At 37.4% G+C, this 25,300-nt stretch overlaps 3 protein-coding genes across 4 annotated transcripts; 2 read left to right on the forward strand and 1 right to left on the reverse strand.

Moving 5' to 3' along the window:
- Positions 1-5,851: 5,851 nt before the first annotated feature.
- Positions 5,852-10,838, forward strand: LOC104104797 (uncharacterized). 2 transcript variants are annotated; one of them, XM_009612967.4, is made up of 9 exons: positions 5,852-6,190; positions 6,604-7,239; positions 7,351-7,448; positions 7,936-8,289; positions 8,430-8,723; positions 8,816-9,061; positions 9,152-9,373; positions 9,566-10,136; positions 10,412-10,545. In XM_009612967.4, exons 1-9 carry the CDS (start codon positions 6,067-6,069, stop codon positions 10,432-10,434), a joined length of 2,568 nt encoding a protein of 855 aa, XP_009611262.1. In that variant the 5' UTR covers positions 5,852-6,066; the 3' UTR covers positions 10,435-10,545. The 2 variants fall into 2 exon arrangements, with proteins under 2 accessions (XP_009611262.1, XP_009611260.1); XM_009612965.4 differs by having other exon boundaries at positions 5,855-6,190; positions 10,435-10,838.
- A 1,074-nt stretch (positions 10,839-11,912) lies between these two features.
- Positions 11,913-12,542, forward strand: LOC138894774 (uncharacterized). Its single transcript, XM_070179500.1, has one exon. The coding sequence runs from the start codon at positions 11,913-11,915 to the stop codon at positions 12,540-12,542; it is 630 nt and encodes a 209-aa protein (XP_070035601.1).
- Positions 12,543-13,452: 910 nt separating this feature from the next.
- Positions 13,453-17,067, reverse strand: LOC104104799 (mitochondrial arginine transporter BAC2). The gene is made up of 2 exons (XM_009612970.4): positions 16,138-17,067; positions 13,453-14,524 (listed from the first exon to the last, which is right to left on the reverse strand). Exons 1-2 carry the CDS (start codon positions 16,372-16,374, stop codon positions 13,814-13,816), a joined length of 948 nt encoding a protein of 315 aa, XP_009611265.1. The 5' UTR covers positions 16,375-17,067; the 3' UTR covers positions 13,453-13,813.
- Positions 17,068-25,300: the final 8,233 nt, after the last annotated feature.

The following is a 25,300-nucleotide window of genomic DNA, read 5'->3' on the forward strand; positions in this document are numbered from 1 at the left end:
ATATACTAAGGAGAACGGGGTTTCTCCCGTACTAGATTTTAACGTTGTTCGATATGCCCAAAGGACTTCGGGTAGGATTTCTCTCCATTTTCCTTTAGTATCGTTCAGCCTCTTCTTTAGGTTTTGAATGATAGCTTTGTTCGTTGATTCGGCCTGTCCGTTCCCACTTGGGTGATACGGTGTTGATAATATCCTTCTTATTTTGTGATCTTCGAAAAATTTCGTCACTTTGCTTCTAACAAATTGTTTCTTATTGTCACACACTATTTCGGCTGGTATCCCGAATCGACATACGATATGATCCCAGATAAAGTCTATAACTTATCTCTCTCTTACTTTCTCGAACGACTGTGCTTCAACCCATTTAGAGAAATATTCAGTCATAAATAAAATCAATTTAGCTTTACCTGGGGTCGATGGCAGAGGGCCGACGATATCTATTCCCCATTTCATGAATGGCCATGGGGATATGACTGAGTGAAGTTGCTCTCCGGGTTGATGGATCATTGGTGCAAACCTTTGACATTTGTCACATTTTCGAACAAATTCCTTCATATTTTTGCCCAAATCGATCCAATAATACCTTGCCCTAATTATTTTTCGGACTAATGGATCGGCACCAGAGTGATTCCCACAAGTGCCCTCGTGCACCTCACGTAGGATGTAATCGGTATCTCCTGGACCCAAGCATACTGCCAATGGTCCATCGAATGTCCTTCAGTATAGCGTTCCATCTGAAGCCAACGTGAATCGAGCAGCTTTAGTCCGTAGGGCCCTTGAATCTTTAGGGTTCGATGGGAGCTTTCCTTTCTTTAAGTATTCAATATACTTATTTCTCCAATCCCAGGTTAAGCTCGTAGAATTTATCTCAGCATGACCTTCTTCGATCACGGATCTCGAGAGTTGAACGACAGTCCCCGAGCTCAAGTCACCTTTCTCTATCGATGATCCCAAATTCGCAAGTACATCAGCCTCACTGTTTTGCTCCCGTGGAACATGCTGTAGAGTCCATTGTTTGAAGTGGTGCAAAGTGACATGTAGTTTGTCCAAATACCTTTGCATTCTATCTTCTTGAACTTCGAAGGTTTTGTTTACTTGACTTACCTCCAGCAAAGAGTCACATTTGGCTTCAATGACTTCTGCTCCTAAGTTTTTAGCTAGCTCGAGACCTGCAATCATGGCCTCATACTTGGCCTCGTTGTTAGTCAACCTGGTACCCGTGGGTGGCTTTAAAACTTTGCCTGGCCCGGACCCCTTCACGTTCGAAGCCCCGTCCGTAAAAAGGGTCCATACCCCGATGACGTACCCGATTTCAACAGAAGTTCTTTTTCGACTTCAGGTACGAGGGTTGGCGTGAAATCGGCCACGAAGTCTGCTAAAATTTGAAACTTGATAGTCGTACGAGGTTGATATTCGATATCGTACCCACTGAGTTCGACGGCCCATTTGGCCAATCGGCCTGATAGTTCGGGCTTGTGCAAAATATTACAAAACGGGTAAGTGATTAATATGCATATGGGGGTGACATTGAAAGTATGGTCTTAACTTTCTAGAGGCGTTTATCAGTGCAAGTGCCAATTTTTCTAGGTACGTATATCTAGTTTATGCTTCTCCTATGATCCGACTTATATAATAAACGGGAAATTATGTACCTTGCTATTCTCGAACTAGGACACCGCTTACTGCGATTTCCGATATTGTCAAGTACAGGCAAAGTTTCTCGTCTGTTTTTGGAGTGTGAAGTAGTGGTGGGCTCGATAGATATCGTTTTAGTTCCTCTAATGCCTGTTGGCATTCCGGGGTCCAAGCGAAATCGTTATTCTTTTTGAGTAGAGTGAAAAATTTGTGACTTCGATCTGATGATCTCGAAATAAATCTGCCTAAGGCTGCAATCTGTCCCGTTAGCCTTTGTACAACTTTCACCCGGCCCACGATGGTGTTGTCTTCGATGGCCTTGATTTTATAGGGGTTAATCTCGATTCCCCGATTTGACACCATGAAGCCGAGGAACTTGCCCGAACCGACCCCGAAAATACATTTTTCGGGGGTTGAGCTTCATGTTGTATTTCCTCAAAATCTCGAACGTTTCCTGCAAATGGGTCAAATGGTCTTATGCGCGCAGGGACTTAACTAGCATGTCATCAATATAAACTTCCATTGATTTACCTATTTGTTCTTCGAACATTTTATTTATTAGGCGTTAGTAAGTAGCCCCTGCATTTTTTAGCCCGAAGGGCATCACATTATAACAATATGTTCCATATTTGGTGACAAATAAAGTCTTTTCCTGGTCCTCCGGGTTCATCTAGATTTGATTATACCCAAAATAGGCATCGAGAAAAGTGAGGATCTCGTGGCCGGCCGTGGCATCGATCATGCGATCGATGTTGGGCAGCGAAAAAGAATCTTTGGGGCATGCTTTGTTCGAATCCTTATAGTCCACACACATTCTAAGTTTGTTCACTTTTTAGGCACTACAACTACATTGGCTAACCATTCGGGGTATTTCACATCCCGAATGGACCCTATCTTGAGAAGTTTGGTTACTTCGTCCTTTATGAATGCATGTTTTACCTCGGACTGGGGTCTTCTTTTTTGCTTCACCGGTCTGAACCTAGGGTCCAAGCTTAGCCGATGCGTCGTTATGTCCGGTGGGATCCCTGTTATATCTAAATGGGACCAGGCAAAGCAATCAATGTTATTGATAAGAAACTGAATAAGTTTCTTCCTGAGTTCGAGGCTCAACCCCGTTCCCAGGTATACCTTCAGTTCGGGCCAGTGTTCGATTAGTGTGACTTGCTCCAGTTCCTTAATCGTTGATTCGGTGGCTTCAGAGTCATTGGGAATCACGAAGGGTCGAGGGATCCTCTGATCATCATCTTCTTCGATCTTCTGGTTATCTGGTTGGGTCAAAGCCGATGTCTGTGATTGCTATTTGGTATCTTGTTCCCCTTCTGAGCCCGATCCCTTTACTGGCGAAGGCGAGGATATCGATTTCACTTCATCGACGGCGAACATTTCTCTTGCGGTTGGTTGTTCTCCGTACACTATTTTGACTCCTCTCGATGTTGGGAATTTGAGGACCTGGTGTAGGGTCGAAGGTACAGCTCTCATGTTGTGGATCCATGGCCTTCCGAAAAGGGCGTTGTATCTCATGTCGCCTTCGATCACGTGGAACTTCGTTTCCTGGATGGTTCCGACCACGTTTATTGGTAGAATTATCTCGCCTTTGGTGGTTTCACATGCCATATTGAATCCATTTAGAACCAGGGTTGCGGGTATAATCTGGTCTTGCGGGCCGAGCTGTTCTACGACCTTCAATCTGATGATGTTGGCCGAGCTACCTGGATCAATCAACACACGCTTAACTTTAGTTTTATTCATGAGTACAGATATTACCAGTACATCGTTATGAGGTTGTATGACTCCTTCTGCATCTTCATCATTAAAGGACAAAGTTCCCATGGGTGTGTAATCTTGAGTTCGAGATTGTTTTTCTCTCACAATCGATGTCTTAGTGCGTTTAAACACCGGTCCCCGAGGGGTATCGGCGCCGTCGATGATCATGTGAATGACGTGCTGTGGTTCTTCTTGTTCGTTTTGCTTGCCGAAATCCCTGTTTTTAAAATGGTTCTTTGCCCTATCGCTCAAGAAATTCTCGAAGGTGCCCTTTGTTGAATAACCGGGCTACTTCCTCTCTTAGTTGCCTACAATCTTCCGTTCTGTGGCCATGGGTGCCATGGTATTCGCACATTTGATTGGGATTCCTCTGGGCAAGATCGGTCTGCATGGGTCGAGGCCATTTAGTGTCTTTGATGCGTCCGATAGCCGAAACGATAGCGGATGCATCAATGCTGAAGTTATATTCCGATAACCGAGGTGCTTCCTTAGATCCGGCAGGCCTATCGAACCTACTTCTGTTCATCAGGCCCCGGGACCCTTGACCTCGATCACTTCTTTTGTTATTTTGCCTGAGGTTATGTCTCGATTCACTGACTCTGTGGCTTCCATTGTACGGTTGGTATCGATCCCCGATCGGACCTCGTTCTCGATTAGTATCCCTTCGAACAATGGGTTCAGACCCCAATTGATCATCTTCGACCCTAATTTTTTATTGGTACCGATTGTGCACTTCGGCTCATGTGATGGCCAGGTATTCGATCAGTTATGCTTTAATCGCCGTGAAGTCGTCGAACTTCATTCGTTCAAACCTTGAGTGAAAGCCTGAACAACCCAATCGTCTGTGACTGGTGGCAAGTCCATTCGTTCCATTTGAAAACGAGATACAAACTCCCTCAGCATCTCGTTATCCTTTTGTCTTACCTTGAAGAGGTCCGGTTTCCTTGTTGCGACTTTTATGGCGCCACATGTGCTTTCACAAAAGAATCTGCTAACATGGCGAACGAGTCGATGTAATTTGGTGGTAGGTTGTGATACCAAATCATTGCCCCCTTCTAGAGGGTCTCTCCGAATTTTTTTATCAACACAGATTCGATTTCACCGTCTTCTAAATCATTGCCCTTGATGGCACATGTGTAAGAAGTGACGTGCTCGTTGGGATCGGTCGTTTCGTTATATTTGGAAATTTCGGGCATACGAAATTTTTTGGGGATTGGTTTCGGGGCTGCGCTCGAGGGAAAGGTTTTTGCACGCATTTTTTCGAATCCAACCCTTTTATCATTGGTAGAGCTCCCGGGATCTGATCGACCCTAGAGTTATAAGTTTCTATTTTTTATCGTTGGCTTCAACTTGCTTTGTGAGTTCCTCGAGCAATTTAGTAATTTCGGGTGTAGTCCCCGATTCTTGCTCATTTGACTTCACTATGGCTGGCTCCGTTCTGTGGGTAATTTCTCAAGATGGATTAGGCTCCGGCCTGCTTTGTAGCTGGATTTGACTCTGCAACTGAGCTATTGCTGCCTGTTGGGCTTGCAACATTTCGAAAATCATACGCAAGCTAACGCCGTTTTCCTCGACATTATGGGTATCTCGAGCTGCAGACCGAGTGCCACAATGGATGCTATTCTCGGGTTCAGCATGTAGGTTCGCTTCAATGGCTACATGCGAATTGATATCTATTGGCGCTCCGATTCGAGCTCCAACGTCGTTTATAAGTGGTCTTTCAGTACTGGGTGTCAAGTTGTTGTTTTCGTCTTGAAGACCGGCCCCGTTGTCGATTGGTGAAACCATTTGATTGATGGTTAGTCGTAGTTAATCCGAAATTCAAGATATTTTCGGAAACAAGCGCAAAACACAATGGCATGTTTTTTCAGATTCGTATCAAATAACCACTGTTATCCTTAGCCCCACGGTGGCGCCAAACTGTTTACCCGAAAAACGGATAGAGTTAAATTTATACGTAGTTCTAAGAATATGTGGTGCAACTTAATACAAATCGTGGAGATAAATAGAAATACCCAATATGGATCGCAAAGAATGCTAAATAGATAAGGTTGCAACGAAAATGAAATTTAAGACCAAACAAGTGAAATCAATTTAAGAAGCTTGAAAGAACAACTCTTCACTACGGGGAATATGGTATTTTGTTTATAATGTAAGCATAAAACCTCCCCTTAAAGAAATGTTGAGATCTCCAAACACTCTCAACTTTTCTCTTTCCTCATTCAGGCTATCGCAAAAAGTAAAACATAAAAGAGAAATGCTTTTTTTCTTTTCTAAATTATATTATCTTTGCATTATGATTGCTAGAATGAGATTAAAAAATAAAATAAACGGCACATGTATTCTTTTTACTCATACTTGGTGTTTACGTAAAAACATCTAAATTTATCATGTCTAAGTGATTTAAAGTTGTGAATATATATCATGTTCAAGTGAGAAAAATTTGTATAAAAATACATAATATCAACTCTGCGTATACCGGGAAAAAAGAGAGGAAAAAAGATATCCAGAGCACAGCTAAGCGCGGGAAAAGCATCTGCTAACAAATGCGCGCACGCTTAAATTAAAGGAAATGCGGAGCACTGAGTCAGTGAAAAAAAAGAAAAAAAGAACCCTAATCCCTTCAACCTCAAATTGGGGAAGAAAAGGCGAATCTTTTGATCAGAGATGGAAGAGAGAAGAGAATTTCCGGCATTTCCCTACGAACCCTACTCTATTCAGCTAGATTTCATGAACTCCCTTTACCATTCCCTCACTAAAGGCGGTGTTGCCATGCTAGAAAGCCCCACTGGTACATATCTTTCACTATTTTTTCCATATATATTCACAGCTATACTGTATATCTGTTCATAGTTGTATTACTGCAATTGTACCCACTAACAAAAAGTAGTAGTAGTAGATGCAATTATATTTTTCATCATTGATTAAGTAAATAAAAGTGCTCTAACAAGTTAAGCTTTTAAATGAGCACACGATTTAACATGATATTAGAGCAGAAAGAGATCTTGAGTTCGAGTCTCACTGCCATCCATTGTCAATAATTTCCACTTTCTTATCTCATTAAAAATATAAGCTCGCAACTCTAATAGGTTGAGCTTTAGATTAGATGTTCACACACTTCAACACCTATGTCTCTAGCAATTTAAATTCTTTTCTTTTCTTTTCTCATGATTACTTAGTTGGGGTTCTGGAAAATTTATTCAGGGACTGGTAAAACGCTCAGTATAATTTGTAGTGCCCTTCAATGGCTTCTTGATAGAAAGCAACAGCAGAAAACACAATGGGAGTCTCCTTCAAATTTAAGCGGGAAACAAGAAGATTATTTGGGGGCTGAAGATGAACCAGATTGGATGAGGAACTTTGTCATTAATAAAGATACCAAATCGCCCGAGAAGAAGACAAAGAAAAAGAAGCAATTGGGATTCGACAAAAGATTTGATAGGAAGGGGAAAAGAGAAGTTGTCAGAGATTTAATTACTAACGGGGGAGGGAAGGAGGAAGATACTGAGATCGAAAAGGTAAACAATTTAATGGCAAAACATGAGGTTGAGGGAATGGATGAAGAGGAGTTTTTGGTTGAAGAGTATGAGAGTGACGATGAAAATGGAGGACAATCTAAAAGGAAGGGTGGTGGGGTTTTGGTTAATTCCTCGAGTGAGGAAGAAAAGGACGAAGATAGCATGGAAGATGAGGAGGAAGAGGCTAGACCTAAGATTTACTTTTGCAGCCGGACACATTCACAACTTTCACAATTTGTAAAGGAGTTAAGGAAGACTAAATTTGCAGCTGAAGTGAAGGTTGTATGCTTAGGGTCTAGGAAGAATTTCTGCATTAATCAAGGTACTCAAGATAGTTTGCCTTTCGACCTTGTTGTTCTTTTGTAAGTAAAAAGTTGCAATCTTGTTGAAGTTTTGTGAAAAATATTTCATGGATCTATTGTTTTCATTTCAGAGGTGTTGAAGCTAGGCAGCTCCACTCAGATAAATGAGAGATGTTTGGAGCTTCAGAAAAGTAGGAAGATAGAAAATTCTAAAATATCTAAAACCAAGGTACTAGCTGGACCCTCAACCTGTTTCCATTGACACGAGAGTGTCCTTGTTAATGTATAGATGCCTTACCTGATAAAGTGTATAAATGTGTTGATAGGAAGCTGTTCTATGTTAAGTAAGCTGTCTTATGTCATCTCTGACGTAAGCTGATTTAAATCTTTATTCTGGTAGTACTAGAGAGTATATTTCTTCTCAACATACTTTTCCCAGTTTAAATTGGTTATAACATGAAGTTAAAAACCTTTTAATTTTTTTTTTGAAATTATGCTACAGTTGGACGTTCCCTGACGATTACAATGCCAATGCTTCTCAGAAACATGTTCCAGTTGAATCAGTGTTACAATATCTTTGACATAATATTTATACGATCACTTGACTTATTACTTAGGAGTCATGGACTATGTATTTGCTTAGGTTCAGCTTATGATAAGTACTATTATGCTCCAAATTGGAACTTCTTAACTTCATTTGCAAAGTTTATATGCAGGACATAGGAGCTGGTGGCAGAGCGAGGAGGTCCAAGAGTTCCTCAGGTTGCCCAATGCATAGAAATCACAAAAGAGGAAAAGAATTCCAAAGTGAGGTTTCTCAACAAGGGCCTATGGATATTGAGGATCTTGTTCAGATTGGACGTGACTTGAAAACTTGCCCTTACTATGGCTCAAGAAGCCTGGTACACACAGCAGATCTTGTGGTTCTTCCTTATCAATCTCTTCTTTCAAAATCATCACGTGAATCTCTTGGTTTAAGTTTAAAAGATAGTGTTGTTATCATAGATGAAGCTCATAATTTAGCTGATTCCCTCGTCAGCATGTACGACTCAAAAATTACATTTATACAGGTAAGAAATATTTTTAATCATTACCATCAGACACTCTGAACCATCCCATTTGCCTAGCACTTAATACTCTTTTCTCTGTGTTTTACATCCAAGTATTTCACTTGAAGAAGCATCCAATTAACTGATCTGCTGTTTTCCAGTTGGAACTTGTGCATTCTCACTTGGAGAGTTACTTCGTACGGTTTCGCAATCTGTTAGGGCCAGGCAACCGAAGGTATATCCAAATAATCATGGTCCTTACTCGGGCTTTTCTACAAGCTTTGGGTAATGAGAATTGTCAAAGCAACTTTGACCCCATTTGTAATGCTGAGGGAAGTAAAAGTGGCTTTGATTCATCCATGGCCATAAACGAGTTCCTATTTGCCCACAATATTGACAACATAAACCTGTTTAAGCTCTTGCGATATATAGAAGAAAGCAATATAATTCACAAGGTAGATCATTTTTTACTCTTTACTGGTTATTCATCTCTCTCTCTCTATCCCTCTTTAATATCATTTAGTTTTGAAGATCTGTGGGATCTCAGGTATGTGGATATGGACATAAATTAGCTCTCTCAGAAGAAGTTTCAGCATTGAAAATGGACGACCAAAGCAGTCATGATGAAAGTGCATTATCTGGTTTCCGAGCATTAGTTAACGTATTACTGTCACTAACAAATAGAGATGGAGATGGAAGAATAATAATATCAAAGACAAGGCCAAAATGCTCCAGGCAACAAGGAGGGTATTTGAAATATGTCATGCTCACGGGAGAAAGGATATTTTCTGAGGTTTGCTAGAAACTTCATATTTTTGCATATCTAAATCTTCTCAAAAAGGTGCTTATGGAAAACCATTTGATTGTGCACTACTACTTGCAGATCTTGAATCAAGCTCATGCCGTCATATTGGCTGGTGGGACTTTGCAACCCATAGAGGAAACAAAAGAACGCCTGTTTCCTTGGTCGCCGCCGGATCAGTTGCATTTCTTTTCCTGTGGTCATATCATCCCATCTGAAAATATTCTACCAATTGTTGTTTCTCAGGGGCCTTCTCGCCACTCCTTTGATTTTAGTTACAGTGCCAGAAGCTCTTCAGTCACGGTATGCATTATCATCCTTCACATATGCTTGATTTAAGTCAAGAATTCTGCAACTGAATTCTCCTATTGCCTATGAATGGGCTACATGGATATTGGAATTTAAACAGCAGTTATTGCTTTGAGATTCAGTTTGAACATTACCGTGAAATAAAGTACTCAGTCTGAACATACTCATGAAACTGTATTATTGCAGATACAAGAATTAGGGCTTTTGGTCTCTAATTTGGTAAATCTTGTTCCTGAAGGCATGGTTATTTTCTTCTCATCATTTGACTATGAAGGCCAGGTATATGATACATGGAAGGAGTCGGGCATCATTGGAAGAATTATGAAACGGAAGCGCATATTTAGAGAGCCTAGAAAAAGTACAGATGTGGAAACTGTTTTGAAGGAATACAAGGAAACAATTGATGCACTGTCCCATAACAGTTCTAAGCAGGACACTGTATCACGCAACGGTGCAATTCTCCTTGCTATTGTGGGTGGGAAAGTATCAGAAGGTATCAACTTTAGCGATGGGATGGGTCGATGCATAGTCATGGTTGGATTGCCCTATCCTAGTCCAGCCGACATCGAGTTGATGGAGAGGATCAAGCATATTGAAGGATTTGATACTGCTAGTGGTAAGAACACCAAATTCCAGGCTCCAAGGAGCTGGTATAGTGGAGATGCTCAAGCTGGACTTGACATCCTAAAAAGCTGCAAGCATAGAGGGAAGCAGTATTATGAGAATCTTTGCATGAAAGCTGTAAATCAATCAATTGGTGAGTTCTATGTCCAACAACTTGTCTTTGGATTTAACATTTGTGCATGAAATAGAACCAAAAATAAAAGGCTCTCTTTCAACTATTCACCCCCCCCCCCCCCCCTTTAATTATGCTCTCACAGATTTTCCTTTACTCTAGAGACCCTCCAAATAATTGCAATATTGATATCTTGATCCTTAAGTATAATTTAATGTCTGATATTATGTACTGAATTACCAGTTTTAATGGTCTTTATCATTATCATATGTTTTTTTTGGATCTTGATATTGCAGTGCTTTTGAATCGTCTGCTGTAGGTAGAGCAATTCGGCATATTAATGACTATGCTGCTATCCTGTTAGTTGATACACGCTATACATTTGATTCTTCTGAAAGAAGCTCCTCCCACTCAACCAACAAGCTCCCGCAGTGGATTAAAAGCCGTCTTGTTTCTGCAACGAAGAATTACGGAGAACTCCACAAACTGCTGCATCAATTCTTCAAGTTCCACAAAGGCAAAGAGGACAAAGAGTAAGAGGTCGTGGACAAATTTGCGGACCTCAGGAAGTAATGTATTGAGGCACAAGTTCTTGTTATTAGGTTATCAGTTTATAAAGGGATGGACCTTTTTGTATCAACTATATTGATGCAATAATTGTTGGATGTACAGCAATGATAAATTAAAAATATTGAATTAATCTGCCAAATCATTTTCATTTTATCTCATGATTGTTGTATATGTATTACTGAATTCCCTATGGCCTCGATGCACGGAGTTAAATAGTCACAAATTTGGATTCAACTTTGTTACCTGCAGTATGAAACAAGCTATTCCCGCTGTAGTTGTGAGTTGTGACTCAGACATGTGCTGAAGTTTTTTCTCAAAAATTTTGAGAGAAGGGCAGGTTTGACAAATTTATTGTTGTGATCACTGCTGGACAATAAAGTAGCATGTCAAATTGTTAACTGTAGAAAAAAGGCTTCATTCCCCAGATATACTGAAACGAGCTTAAGTTCCTCACCCATTTCGATCAGTTTTGGCCCCTTATCTTTTCCAACCAACACTATTTCCAATGTTTTATAGTTTTGGCCCCAAAAAACCAGCTCTCCACTTGAAGGCACTTGACACAATTGATACAAACAGTAATTCGTACTCGATTAAAGGCAAATTCTGGCCTTGCTTCAATTATTACTTGGGGTCCCAGTGGTCTAAAACTGCATGAGTATAATTTAGGTGCTGCTTAATTATATGTACTAATCACTTTAAGCATCTACCAACTCACTGCTAAACTTTCCCTTTTTCTTCATAATGAATGCTGCGACACTTTAAACAGCATGACAGTCAAAAGAATGATCATGGTCATAGAAAAGATATACTAATAGGAAGAGGCCTTAAGAGATTAGGGTCTGAATTCCAGCAGACAAAAAAATCACTAGGTGATTTCTTATAATTAATCTGGTTAAATCTTAGTGCCCAGAGTTACTCGATATCTTTACTGGTAAGGTAGCACGTACCTAAGTAGACAAGTTGAATTGTGCAATCTGGCTCCGACACCACCATGATAAAACAGAAAGATATATTGGGAAGCACAACTAAAGCAAGGAAGTCAAGAAGAAAAAGAGCAGAATGTCCCTTAGAATTTCATTTTGGCTTTTCGTCTTGTTATGATAAGAAACTCGAGCCCACCTGTCCCCATCTCTTTCATTAGTACATGTTAAAAACCATTTAGGCATCTAAAATTTAAGGAGGAATACAAGTTGTATTATCACTAGCTAAGAAGATAGTGAAAGCCACATGGGGGAGTTGTACAGCAAGACAGTAAAGCCACAAATGCAACTTAAGAAATCCTTCCATAAGACCAAGAACCTCTTCCTGAAAACTCTACATAATCTCAAGTCATTTCTCTTTAAAGGTCAACATAAGTTGCCTAAAGTTTGTCACTTCAATCCCTTCTTCTCTGGCAGCAATCGAATTCCAAACAGCATAATTCAAGAGTTGGATGATTTCTACAGAGACTTCTCTCAACAGTGGGAACATGGTGACCAAAATGAGGTTCTAGAGAGAAACAGCATTTGTGAAGAATCAGTAGAGAACAGTATGGAAAACCAAGAAAGAATGAGAAAAGAAGAGAAGAGAAGAGCAACATTCAATGAAGAAAAAATAGGAGATGCATTCTTTAAAAACACAAGTAAAGGTCAGATTTTAGCACAGAAGATGAAGGAATTAGATTTGATGGATGAGGAAGACTTGAATCAAATGCTGGACATACAAGAAGTGCTACACTATTACTCTCACCTAAACTGTCCATTTTACCTTGATATTGTTGACAGTTTTTTCATGGACATGTATAATGAGTTCTCACTTCCACAGCCATTCATCAATATCAACAGTTCAATGCGAAGTCTTGGTCCTATTGAGCCCTAGAAATTACTGGATTTTTCGTCGACTGTGTGTCTCTTTGTACGCCAGTGCAATTTTCCAAGCTAGCCAACTTCTTCATTGTCTGTTCAATTCCCATGGATTCCTATATTGAATAATTTCAGAAAATCCTTGGATCTATATTTGTTGAGCAAGTTTCTTTAAGTGAGTTATGTGACATTAGGAGTACAATTCATTATTTATATTTTGGATGGAATTTGCTCTATTAAGTGTAATGTAGCAGAGTGATTATTGATTGTACTATATTCCGTGAAGAGAATAGGAACACATTTCTGTCCTTGAAGCTGTTCTACCTCATTTCTCTGCCATAAAAAAGAATCCTCTCTCCAATTTTCATTCTACCATTCTAATGCATGACATTATATGTTTTGCTATAGATAAAGTAACCACCTGATATGATTTTAAATGAAGAAACATGGTCAGTAAGGATTCATATAGCCGATTGTTTGAGACTGAGACATATTGTTGTTCACCGAAAAAGTAAACCAACAAGGTGGATATTAAGCATATGATATGGCAAAAGAAAAAAAAAACATAGAGGACCTTGAAGCCTCATTACATCCAAGTTGGTTCTGTAATAAATCTTCTTAATCATGATGTTCACTATTATTCTCTAAACTGATCAACATGCATTCCTTTTAACTTCCTGAGAAGCCCAAGCTATAAACCATTTGGGACTGAGGCTTTGTCATGGGTAAAGAAAGTAGATATAGCTGATCAGATTCAATGTTTACCTTTTTCTAGCCAGTATACATAGCTTAACATTGACTATACACAATTATACATATATGATACATAAATTATACATATATTATACACCCGCTAGCTATTTTCAGTTTAAGAGATTAGGTGGGCTGCTATTTGGGTTAATTCTTCAAGTAGGGGAAACCATAAGTAACCAAATCCAATTTCAATTCCATTTAGGCTATAAACCATATAATTGCTACAATGAATAGAATGGCACAAGTAGACACATTGTCAAAGGTGCCAAGAATCATACTTGCTTTATGTGTTTGTTTCTTTGTAACAAACTGTCAACTGAAGATCTACTTCTGCTTTGAATGGATTAGATCCAAAGTCCCTCTAATAGAAACTGAAGCATGCTTAAACGTTTCATCTTGCTTTCGTCGCACATCCAGTAGCTCTTTCTTTAATGCTGTCTTTTTGAGCAAGATGCACTTTTAACCTGTTTTCATCTATTAAGTACCAGATCGAATAAACTAATGAGGTGATACACCTCAATGACTAGTTCTGTATCAGAATGTATTTTCAGTCTCAATGTTTGCGTGATTATTGTTGTTGTTGCTGAAAAAGAACCTCAAGGCAGTTTCATAGGCAGTGAATATAGCCCCATTCACTACAAATGCTCGGGCAACAGCAGTTCCCAAACCTCGCCATAGCACGCTGTACCCCTCTTGTTTCACACTTCGCCTGAAGCAATCAACAATGCCAGAATATCTTGAGGGTGTAGATTGTGACTGAGCTTGCAATCTGGTTTTAATAACATCAACAGGATAGCAACTTATCCAACTAGCAACACCTGCTAGACCACCTGCTATAAGCATTGTTCTAAAACTCTCTTGACCATTCTTACGACATCCTGGATGAAGTTGCTCTCTCACATACTCGTACGTCCAAAAGTATAAGCCATGAGCTGGTGCATCTCTGAGTACTGTAATTGTTAATCCGCGGTAAATTCCTTTCCAACCTTCTTGTTTGAATATGCTTCTTGCAACATCTGTTGGACCCTTATAACTAGTTATTTGATTTTTGTTATCAGGGATATTTCTCCTTTGCAACTGAAGTCGAATTTTCACCAATTCGACAGGAGTGAGCATTAGGCTTTGTATTGCTCCTGTTCCAAATCCACCTAAGGCTACTCCTTTATAGGAGGGTGGGTCACTGGCTGGAACATTCCTGTCAAATGCTCGCGATAGCACTGCATAAATCTGAAATACCATGGCATTCTGCAATAGCAAGGAAACTAATTTACATAATTGTAGAAATCAAGATGTAACTTCTATTCATGAAATATTTAGACAACGATTAAGAATAACTTAGGAAGATCAAATTTTTAAACAATAACCACTCTATGTCCTCTAGATAATGGACTCGCTAAGAAGTGAATAAAAAATGGTAGCGCGCCTTCACTGACTAGAGAGTGGATGATATAGGAAAGATGCTATTGAAAAATGTGTCAACGGCTGTATATTTTAGAATTCTAAAGTTCAATACTTATCATGTTGATCCTTGATCTTACTCAATAATACGTCTTAATCTTAATACACGCCTGAACTCTATCCTTTTCCCTCCAAAATAACAATTACTAGCTCCCTTTTTTCTTCCCCAAATGGATAAGAAGCATGAACGGATAATGAGTTGATGACTAAGACTCCACCAAATCCACACGTGAAAGTCAACAAACAATTGATGAAACATTAACAAATCGTAGTAGGAACGAGAGTTTATTCTTAAATTTAGCAAAATAATGGGGAAGAGGGAACTCCTGGTCTCTAAATTCTGAGATTTAATAGTGACCATTAGTTATCACTAAAGTTGACATGTGAACTAAGGAAAGTCTAATGTGCCAATAAAATGTCTTAGTTACTATTATTGTTTTTTTAGAAGTTTATAGCTTGTTTTTCAGTTTTTTTAAAAAGTGTTTTTCAAAAAAATAATTTTGACGAAAGATAGTTTGTGTTTTGTTAATCAATTTGAAAAGTATTTTTGAGCGGCAATTCTTATTTGACCAAAACTTTAAAAAAATGCTTTTAAGGGAATATATTTTTCTCAAAAATATTTGTCAAAAATTATTTATTTTCAGCTTATCAAAAACGGATTCTGCTTGTACTTAAAATTATTTTTTTCCCGTCTAAAATATTGACCGAAACTTTGGGAAAAAGTACTTTTAACAAAAAAAATAACTTTTGTCAAAAAAGAAGCTCCAGTTAATCAGACTATTAGAGTCTGTTTGGATGGACTTAAAAAAGTGATTTTTTAATAGAAATAGCTTTAAAGCCAAAAATAATAAGTTGTGTCGCTTGTTTTACGTTGTTTTAAACTTAATTTAAGCACTTTTTAACTCTGCCAAATATTAAAAAAGCTAAAAATAACTTGAAAGTTGATTTAACCAACTTAAAAGCCCATCCAAACACCCCTAGTTTAGTTTTAGTTCCGTGAACGCAACAGCTCCATTTGAGGGCCCTAAAGTCTCTGTCTCTTTGTTTGGTAGGTAAAAAATAGAGTACGCATCCACCACGTAATATCCATGTCAATCCTTAACGACGTATTGCTTTTAGTGATAGTGACAGAATTTTACCAAAAAAAAAGCTCGACTCCGTAACTTGGGCCGGTGACAGGACTAACTAGGAAGTAGGAAGAGAGACCTAAAAAAGTGGGATTAACCTATCACTAACAACGCCTCAATCTCAAAGACGAAGCAACAATATTCATTCCGCTCTATATATCGACTCATTTGCTAATAAATAAAGTTTAACATGATTGTCCTAAAATGAAAGTAGGGGTAATGTGTGTGTACACTGAGGGAAAAAAAGAAAGGGGAAGAAGAAGAAGAAATGACCTGAAAGGTGACAGAAGCGAGAGGAGCAGCCATGCCTCTGTAGAGAGACAAGGGACCTTCAGTAACGGCGACATGGCGGAGGATTCTGAAAGCAGAACCTTTTTGTGTAGAATTCTGTTGACGGACTCTGACAGTGTCAAGGGGATATCCAGATACGATACCAGCTATTCCTCCAAATCCACCAGCCACAAATTCTTTCCCCCAACTGCTTGCTAGAAACTCTGGCCAGAAATCCATGTCTTCATTAATTAATTCCCCAACTCTAAATCTTATACTATTACACTTCTTATCTTAGTTAGATCTGTCTCTTTCCTCTTCTGCCCAAGCCTGTCATATGAAAGTGGTTTCTAACAGCAATCCACTAGTAGTAAGTTTGCCCAACTCTATTAAAGCTACAGAATACAGACTCACCTGCTTAAATATCTCTCTCCTTTTTGTATTTTCTTTGCTGATAAGCAAAAGGTGATGTAAATTTTGATAGTGGCTGTGATTGTAAATTATTTTGAAAATGTAGTTCGAAGTCATGAAATAAATAGCTTATGCAACTACTCTCTCCCTCCATTTCAATTTACTTGGAACTAGTTAATTGGGCACGATTTAATAAACTTTTTTAAAACTTGTGATGCAAAAATAAAGTCTTAGTGCAATTTTAAATCATCTAATAACGTATAAAATGAGAATTTTAAAATTATATTATTTTTAAATATAGACAAATGATATATTCGTAGGACAAACAAAAAAAGATATGTGAGAAAAAGTAAATACTTAAGAATTTGATAAATATTGAATTGGTCCTGATAATATGCAATAACTTTCATGGATATAATAACAATAATAGCTAAGTAAAATTTTATTAATGGAATTTGGGAAGAATAGTGTAGAATCTGTTTCCGAAATGAGCCGAGTGTCTGTTTCACGGATCTTATAATGAATTTGATATTGGGACTCGTTTCTGTTTCTACTTAAACACCTTTTTGTTTTGTTTGTTACTGTAAATGAGTAGATGAGTTGTGCACGGCCTTGAATTTTGAAAATCAGACACTGCAAACTGATTTTATTTTCTGCCACCGAGAGAAACGGCCAACCACCTCTTTCTCGTGGAGCCCATAGAAATGCCACGTGGGCCAATAAGAATTTAGAAGTAACAATCAGGGGGTGGTCCGGTCTAGTGGGGCTGCAAAGGTATACAGAACGTGTGTCAGCCCAGCTTTTTCAAGCCCATAAAGCCCAAATTACGTTTCCCAGTAAACCTTGTTGTGCGTAATGACGTTAGCCATCAATTTCCACTACCTTTTTTTTGTAGTAGTAGTACGAATACTAAATTTGGATTCATGCAAATTAATTCCCACTTTCCACAGATAATGGGGGCTACTACTTCTGTCCGTAGCGTATTAGTTGGATTCCAAAAGTTGGATTGCGATTGCTGTCGCAGGATATACAAATTCTACACATTACTCCTAGCTCCTTCTCTTAAAAGAAAATATATAATAAGAATATGAATTATGATGTAAACTAAGAGTTTATCAAATTGTATAGAAAATTTTATTTACTATCAATTCCCACAAAAAAAATATACAACGGTAAGTAAATAACACAATAATTTTTTACGTGGAAAACTCTCAGTTCATGGGATTAAAAACCACGGCCTACCCTCGTAGGAATTCAATTTCACTAACCAAGCAACTTTAGATTACAAACTATTGTAACCTAGGAATTAAACTCTTAATCCCTCACCTACTTGCAATAAGTATATTGCAAGCCTCTTTGTAATAACTCTATTACAAAACTCACACTTTGACTAACTCTAGTCAAGCACAAACACGTGGTTTATGATTTACAAAGGTATCATACGAGATGCTTCTAACTAAGTTGAGTAGGAGTTACAGGTGAATAACATTAACAAAGATACAACAATACTAAGGACTAGGGGTGGGCATAAAATTCGAAAAATCGAATTTCGAACCGGACCGAATTAATTCGATATTTCGATTTTGGTTTTTTCGGTATTTCGGTTCAATTCGGTACTAAATTTTCGGTATTTCGGTATAACGGTACGGTCCTCGATAATAGGATCTTGACAATTCGGTATACCGAAATATCGAATTTTTAAAGATCATGTAGGACCTATACACTGCACAGCCCAAGTGCCCGGCCCAATATTTTAATTCTCTAGGAGCCCAACCCAAAAAGACTACCCAGGCCCTAGTTAGGCAGTTACCCTAGTTTCATACTTTCAGTCTTTCACTCTCACTTGGAATTGGTAATTAGAAACCTAAGAGATCGGCTGACCGGCCACGGCTGTGACCTGTGAGAGAACTCTGAGAAGTGAGAATTGAGAAACAATCTTCAATCTTCAACTCTTCAAGACTTCAACAGGTTCATAACTTTTACCCACATGTTGAAACAATCTCTTGAGAGAGAAACTTTTACCCACATGTTTTCTGCTTATTCTCAGTTCATCCATTTCAAGATTTATTCTCCTTGTTTGAATTTCATTAGCACTAGTTTGAAAAGTTTGTTAAATTATGTAACGGGTGTTTCATTTTATATGACACTATCTCATTCATACATTGTTCAGAAAAAAATAAATTTTTTAAATTTAGAAAAAAAATTAATTCTGCTGCTACTATTAATTCAAAAATTGATTTTGTTCTCATTCTGTTGTTACTGTTAATTCTGCTACTGCTACTGTTAATGTTGCTACTGTTAATTCTGCTACTGTTAATGCTGCTATTGTTGCATATATTTTCTGCCAAAAGATTACATTATACTTGGCCATTTTCAGAGAAAAAATTTGCAGCATATTAATGCTGCTACTGTCGCATGTTTGTTGAATAGTGGATTAAGGCATTAAGCCACAAGAATGTGAGTTGGCTCCAAATGCCATCATTAGAAAATGCATCATGTCTATTTACTTCTTTCTAAAGAAATGGCTGTTCAATTTCATTGTATTTCTTGGATGAACAGTTAGACAGTGCATTGAAACATAGGAGAATTGTCACTCGTTAGTGTTGCTTATTTAGCGAATATTAAACCAAAACCGTACCGAACCAAAATAATAAATACCGAACCGTACCGAAATATTTTGGTACGGTATTTGGTATACACAATTGATAATCTGAATACCGAAATACCGAACCGAAATACCGAATGCCCACCCCTACTAAGGACAGACGATGGTCTTTTTTCTGTTGTTGCTTTGTTCAAGCCTTGGAGTGAATGAAGGCGGTTGCGCACTTGAGAGTAAATTATGTTTTAGGGTTTGCAAGTGTATGTAATCTCTTGCCTCATTTTAGTAATATATAAGTAAGGTCACTAGGATGATGCAAGCAATTCCGGTACACATCATACTTCATTAGTGAATGTTGCACTGTTGCGTCTGCAGTGCCGCAGCTTTAACAACTGTAAAGAGTTGACTTGTACGTGACCGGAGGAACCGATAGCCATCGATTCCCTCTGTTGTTCCCTTAACTGATTTCATTGGAACTTGTGCCAGACATATGGCTTGTTGTTCTTAGCATAGAGAGGCTTTGTATTAGGTTCCCTATCTAGTTCTCATATAAAGTTTGTTAAATCATCAAAACACAAAGGCACATAACTTATCAATTTTCCCCTTTTGATGATGACAAACTTAGAATTGAAGTTTCCCCTGAGGACCAGATCTCCATATTGTTCCCCTTGCAGATTAGCCATTTTTCACCTAAGAACATGTGTCACGACCCAAAACCACGGGACTGGCACCGGGCACACTACCCGACCCGAGCGAACCAAACCATGTGATGTACCCAAATCATATGCATGAAAACCAATTTAACTGCGGAAGCTCCTTGAATATCATATATATTTTCAAGTAAATTAATAAAGTATTTTCCAATTCAAAATCACACATGACGCCTTTCATAATAATAACAATGAGACTAAGTAAAATAAATATACTTTCATGTATGTCGTGTACAAACCCCGTTACTACAGCCTTTCACAACTATCTATGGAGCCTCTATACAGAAGAATAGAATTAAACACTTGGGTTAATACCCGACTAGTGTAAATTAAGAAAACAACATTATAGCTACCACGAAATAGGAGTGGTGCCTCACCATATACCTCAGGAATAGAGTCATCCTAGCCCTGACCGTATGTCACGTATCATACCTCATCCTGAAAAATATAAAGTAAGTGGAACCCTGGAGGGGGCCCCTAAGGGCTGAGTACACCACACCGGTACTCAATAAGTATCATAGACTATTTCTAACTTAAGTTCTTGGGACAAACTTTATAAAAATAATGCATCAGTATTTGATATAAAACGATAAATTTTTTTATCAATTCATGATCCTTGTCATTTTAAATAAAAGCCAAGTAAAATATAAACCACAATATAAACTTTAAAAACATTTATATCAACCCAAATTTTTGGATAAAATCATACAAATTCATTCCATTTGCTTTAAGTCATTGAAATCACTTTCGGCTCCTTAGGCCTAAACATAAGAAAATTACCCTTACCTTTCACTGGGAGTACTATACTATCACCGACATAAGAAGGTCAACTAGGTTATGTACCTAGCGGCAAGTATCATATACCCTACTTGCTCAGGTCATCTCATCGTAGTGCCGCACGAATCGACTCAGCCATGCTAATAATAACACAAAATAGTACACCCTCGAGGGAGAACACTATGTCGTAGTCTATACCACAACGTGTCCATCTACGCCTACACCGAAACGTGTAGTTTCATGACGACGAATAAAATATATCCGAAGTCAATCTCGGTTAACACAAGTCACTCCCAAAATATTTGATACTTCAAAAATAGATTCATAGCATAGTAGCCTCAAATGATATATTTTTATCAAATCATAGCATTAAATAAAAAAAATCTAAACCATTTAAACAAAAATTAAATAAATAACCTTTTACATGTTAAAACCTTTAGCAGTTTAACATCAGTCTTTAAAAGACACCACAAGTGCTATTCTGCTTATCAATTTCCAAAAGGAATACTTTCCATAAAAACTTATCTTTAGCACTCAAATATGTATACTTACTAGCATATTCAACTCCACTCTTATCAATTAATACCCATTTGAAGTCATCAATGATACTATATTAATTCTCCAATACCGCCAAATTACTACTCATCGTCTTCATTAACCAACATTTCTAAAATATTCAATTTGGTGATTAAGTAGTTGAACACTTTCAATTTAGCTAGAAAATGATTTTATACGTTCATCGCATCCTTTAATTTCATTTCTAAGAACCCCCTTCATCTTCCCCATTTTCTTAAAAACACTATTCATGCCATGAATTAGGGTTGGTGAATTCAATTATCCAACCATAACAACTTGAAACAAATATTATAACTACTCTCACCGACTCATAAGAAATGAGTTTGAAGCATTAGGATTACCTTCTTGAAGTTTTTCCTCAAAAATCCAATGTTTGAAAAATTTGGTGTTCTTGAACAACTTGAAAGATTTTTAGGGATTTCAAAGATTGAATGATATTAATACTAGTGTTAATAGGATGTTATTAACTAAAAATATCCATAAAAACTCACCTTGCATTCTTAAGTAGTCCCAAAGGTCGAATCCACCATTAAAGCACCAAATCCTAGCTCCAAAATACCCTCTCACCCGACCTTCTACTTATAGGCCCAAATTTTCGGGTTTCGGATGCGGCCCCGGATGCTTCGCATCCCCACTTCACTCCTTTTCGAAGCCCGGACGCGGACCAGGACACTATGACAACACTTGACTACCAGCCTTTGGTAATTTAATCATAACTTCTTGTAGGAGTGTCCAAATAACGAATGGTTTGAAGAGATAGAAACTAGACTCGACCATATTTCATTTGATAGGTTGTCCATCACATAAATCCTTATATATATGTATATATTCTCGTCCAAAGTTAGGTCTTGTGCGTACTCATTTTGAACTTTAGTATATCATATAATTTCCAACTTGACTTAGACTTAGGGCTCTCCTTAGACCCCACATCACTTATAATATACCTAGTACACTTATTATCATATCCAATTAATATCCATCATATTAATAGTCCTCGTCTGCATATCAAATAATATAATTAGCATACATCAACTTTCTTAATAGCGTTTAAGTATTTCGAAAATTTTTCGGGGTGTTATATTCTCCCCCACTTAAGAATATTCGTCCTCGAATATTTTACAAGTCACTTCTAAGCATAGAGTTACCATCCTTTTACCTCCAATCATTATACATAGGCACTTATGACTACATGAGTCTTATACTTCTTTTCAAAATCTTAACTTACTTATGGCCCTCAAAATTTTGCTATCTTTACAAATTCTTTAAAATTTCGACAGAGTTTCCCCTATAACTAGTACTATCCAAAAACATAAACCTGTCCAGAACAGGCCCCCCCACGGGCACCAATAACAATATCGCTCAACAACTGATAATACACAATATAATGTACCATATTGACCCCACTCGGCTGTACATATACCATAAGTGCATCAAATGTAAATCTTTAAAACTTTTAATTAATAATATATATGAATACCATTCAATATAAATAATAGATACTATACATATCTCCCATATCACTTTTATACATGCCTGTATTTTCTTTAGTTATGCATACGTCAAGTTGTACCTAAAAAGTATCTTCAAATAAACCAAAAATCTCTGTGTGATTAGACTTCCTTGATAAATTTTATTTTGAGATAAAGAATAATTGATTTTCATGCTCCCTTAATTTCTTAGCTTGCTCAAGGCAATATCTCATAGTTTATTAGATCGAAGTTATATTGCCTACTTGGTATCTGCAAAACTTGTTCATTCCGACTCATAGCCTTGGATTGTTTTTTTCATAAACAATACTTTCAAATAAATCTGTTGCCTTTCACGATTCTTGTTTCCATAAATGATTTTTTTCCACTTAGTACTCTTGATGTCCTATAATTATTAAAATTATTCTGGAATGTTCTTCTGTTCCTTCCAAAGACTAATAAGATATTTGTCCTAGATTCATCCATCATATAAAGTACCCCCACTTTCACTCGTGACTTTGGAGTTCCCGAAGATCCCAACTTGATAACTATTATTGCTTACAAGTTTGCTCTATGGAAAAAAAAATATTCATCCCAGTTTCATCCATTTTACGATACTGCTTTGCCATCCATTCTCGAATACTGAGGTTCAAGTTTCCATTTCTTAACTTTAACCAACTCCTTAACTCTATTGAGTTCCTTGTGATAGTTCTCTAACAAAAATTTAAGATTTTATCTACTTATGGGTGCACCATAGGTATACTACCATATCTCGTAAGCTTCCAACACTCGCGTATCAATGCTATCACGATGACACTTATACCTTTTAAGATTAGTGCCATTTCTTAAACACATGCTTTTTACTGGCATACTTCGTTTTTGGTATACAAGAGTCATTTCTCATTTAAGAATAAGCATTTCATTATCCCTTTCTATTTTATTCCGTGCAAAGTATGACATATTAAAAGGACTCCCTTATTCCATATAATTTCACGTATAATTCAAAGTACTCCCTCGTTCCTGCCAACACTTGAATTTAATTCAAATCACACATGCCTCTAAGTTGTAAAAATACATTTGAGGTTCCCATTAAATATGTAAATATCAGACATATATTTTTAATATCCTTGATGCAAAATATCCTGACTGTTGCTTGTAATGAGTGTTTAATTCTCTACAAATACTTTATGATATTTTTACCCATTTTATCACGAAGTTACCGAAAATCTCCTCTTCATCTTGACTCGTGAATAAGAAATCTTATTTCCAAAACCATCACCTTTAAGGTGAACTTCTCCTGTCCCGATGCTCCCCCACTTAAGAGTAAACCCAATTCAAACTCTTACATGTCATTCGAAGTCTTTATTAAACTGTCATCTCATAGAAAACTTACCGTTGACCATCTACATGACCACCCACTACTATAGGCTCCTTATTCCCCAACTAGAAATTTTTAGTTTACCGTTTCAATCTTTCGTCACACCTTGAATTTTTATTTCTTCATTACACTGATATGCTCGATATTTTGATAATAGGATAGATTGGTTATACTTATAGGAACTTTCTTTGTTCATTTTTGTATCCAAGTATCACGTCGCTACTAGCTGCAACATATATTGATAAGTGCCATTATTTCCCGTCCTTACGACATTATTATAGTTAGCACTTCACTCTTTCATGTTCACTCTACCGTTGAAATTTTTTCTAATATTTCACCCTTCAATCCATGCTCTAATACAGTTCTAGCAAGTACGACTACCTTGCACCTCTCATCTCATGCTTAAATAAGTTGAACGAGTGTGACTCCCTTAGGCTAAATCCACATATCATTGTATAACTTTTTACAGCATATACCATCTTCACAATGCTAAATGTAAGAAATACGCAATGTATCTTTATGCTACCATCATGTTCTCAAGCCACATATATATATGAGATTCCGCAGTATATATCTCTGAAATTATATTTCTTGCTCTTAAATCCTTTCATGAAACTTTATTTTGATGGTATCCCACAGAGTATGCTAATACTTATGATAAAGATGTCATGCATGTAGGGTCTTATTTCCTCATGTCTTCATCATAATGCGAACTCTTTTGGCCATAGCTAATACCACATATTTACATCAACATATTTCATATAAAAAATATATACTTGCATATCTTCCCATTCTTCATGGTATCACTGATCTCGTCCATACATCATTTTAGGAATTTGTGACACGGTATCATGTAGTCTTAGAATTCTTGTAACTTCTTAATTTCCAAATTTGTACCATAACTATTTTCAATTTTGTTTTTGAGCCTTACGCCGTACACATTATATGTATAACTTTCCAACAACTTTAACTTAGCCCACGAGCCATTTCAATATTTATTCTTCTTAAATCATAAGGATCCGTTCACTCACAAGTTGACTGCTCTTTCAATATTGGGCACATATAGAGTTGCTTTGAGATCATTTTTGGAAATTCTCAATTTTTTTATCATTTTAACAGAATAAAATAAGACATACCTCGACTAGAAAAAACTCAAGAGTATGATTCCATTTCATTTTTTCCCTTCTCTAACAACCTATATTGCTTCTTATAACCTCCGAGATTATGCCTTTTGTGCATCTCATGC

This window comes from Nicotiana tomentosiformis, chromosome 6 (genome assembly GCF_000390325.3).
Source record: "Nicotiana tomentosiformis chromosome 6, ASM39032v3, whole genome shotgun sequence".
In the NCBI taxonomy this organism is placed as follows: Eukaryota; Viridiplantae; Streptophyta; class Magnoliopsida; order Solanales; family Solanaceae; genus Nicotiana; species Nicotiana tomentosiformis.

Bases quoted from the DNA above. Each gene is read 5' to 3' on its own strand.
- LOC104104797 (XM_009612965.4), top strand. From the start codon at position 6,067: ATGGAAGAGAGAAGAGAATTTCCGGCATTTCCCTACGAACCCTACTCT. The intron at 7,240-7,350 runs GTACTCAAGATA...TTTTCATTTCAG, and splicing joins GAATTTCTGCATTAATCAAG to AGGTGTTGAAGCTAGGCAGC. The intron at 7,449-7,935 runs GTACTAGCTGGA...GTTTATATGCAG, and splicing joins CTAAAATATCTAAAACCAAG to GACATAGGAGCTGGTGGCAG.
- LOC104104799 (XM_009612970.4), bottom strand. From the start codon at position 16,374: ATGGATTTCTGGCCAGAGTTTCTAGCAAGCAGTTGGGGGAAAGAATTT. The intron at 14,525-16,137 runs GTCATTTCTTCT...TTGCTATTGCAG, and splicing joins TCGCTTCTGTCACCTTTCAG to AATGCCATGGTATTTCAGAT.
- LOC138894774 (XM_070179500.1), top strand. From the start codon at position 11,913: ATGGGGGAGTTGTACAGCAAGACAGTAAAGCCACAAATGCAACTTAAG.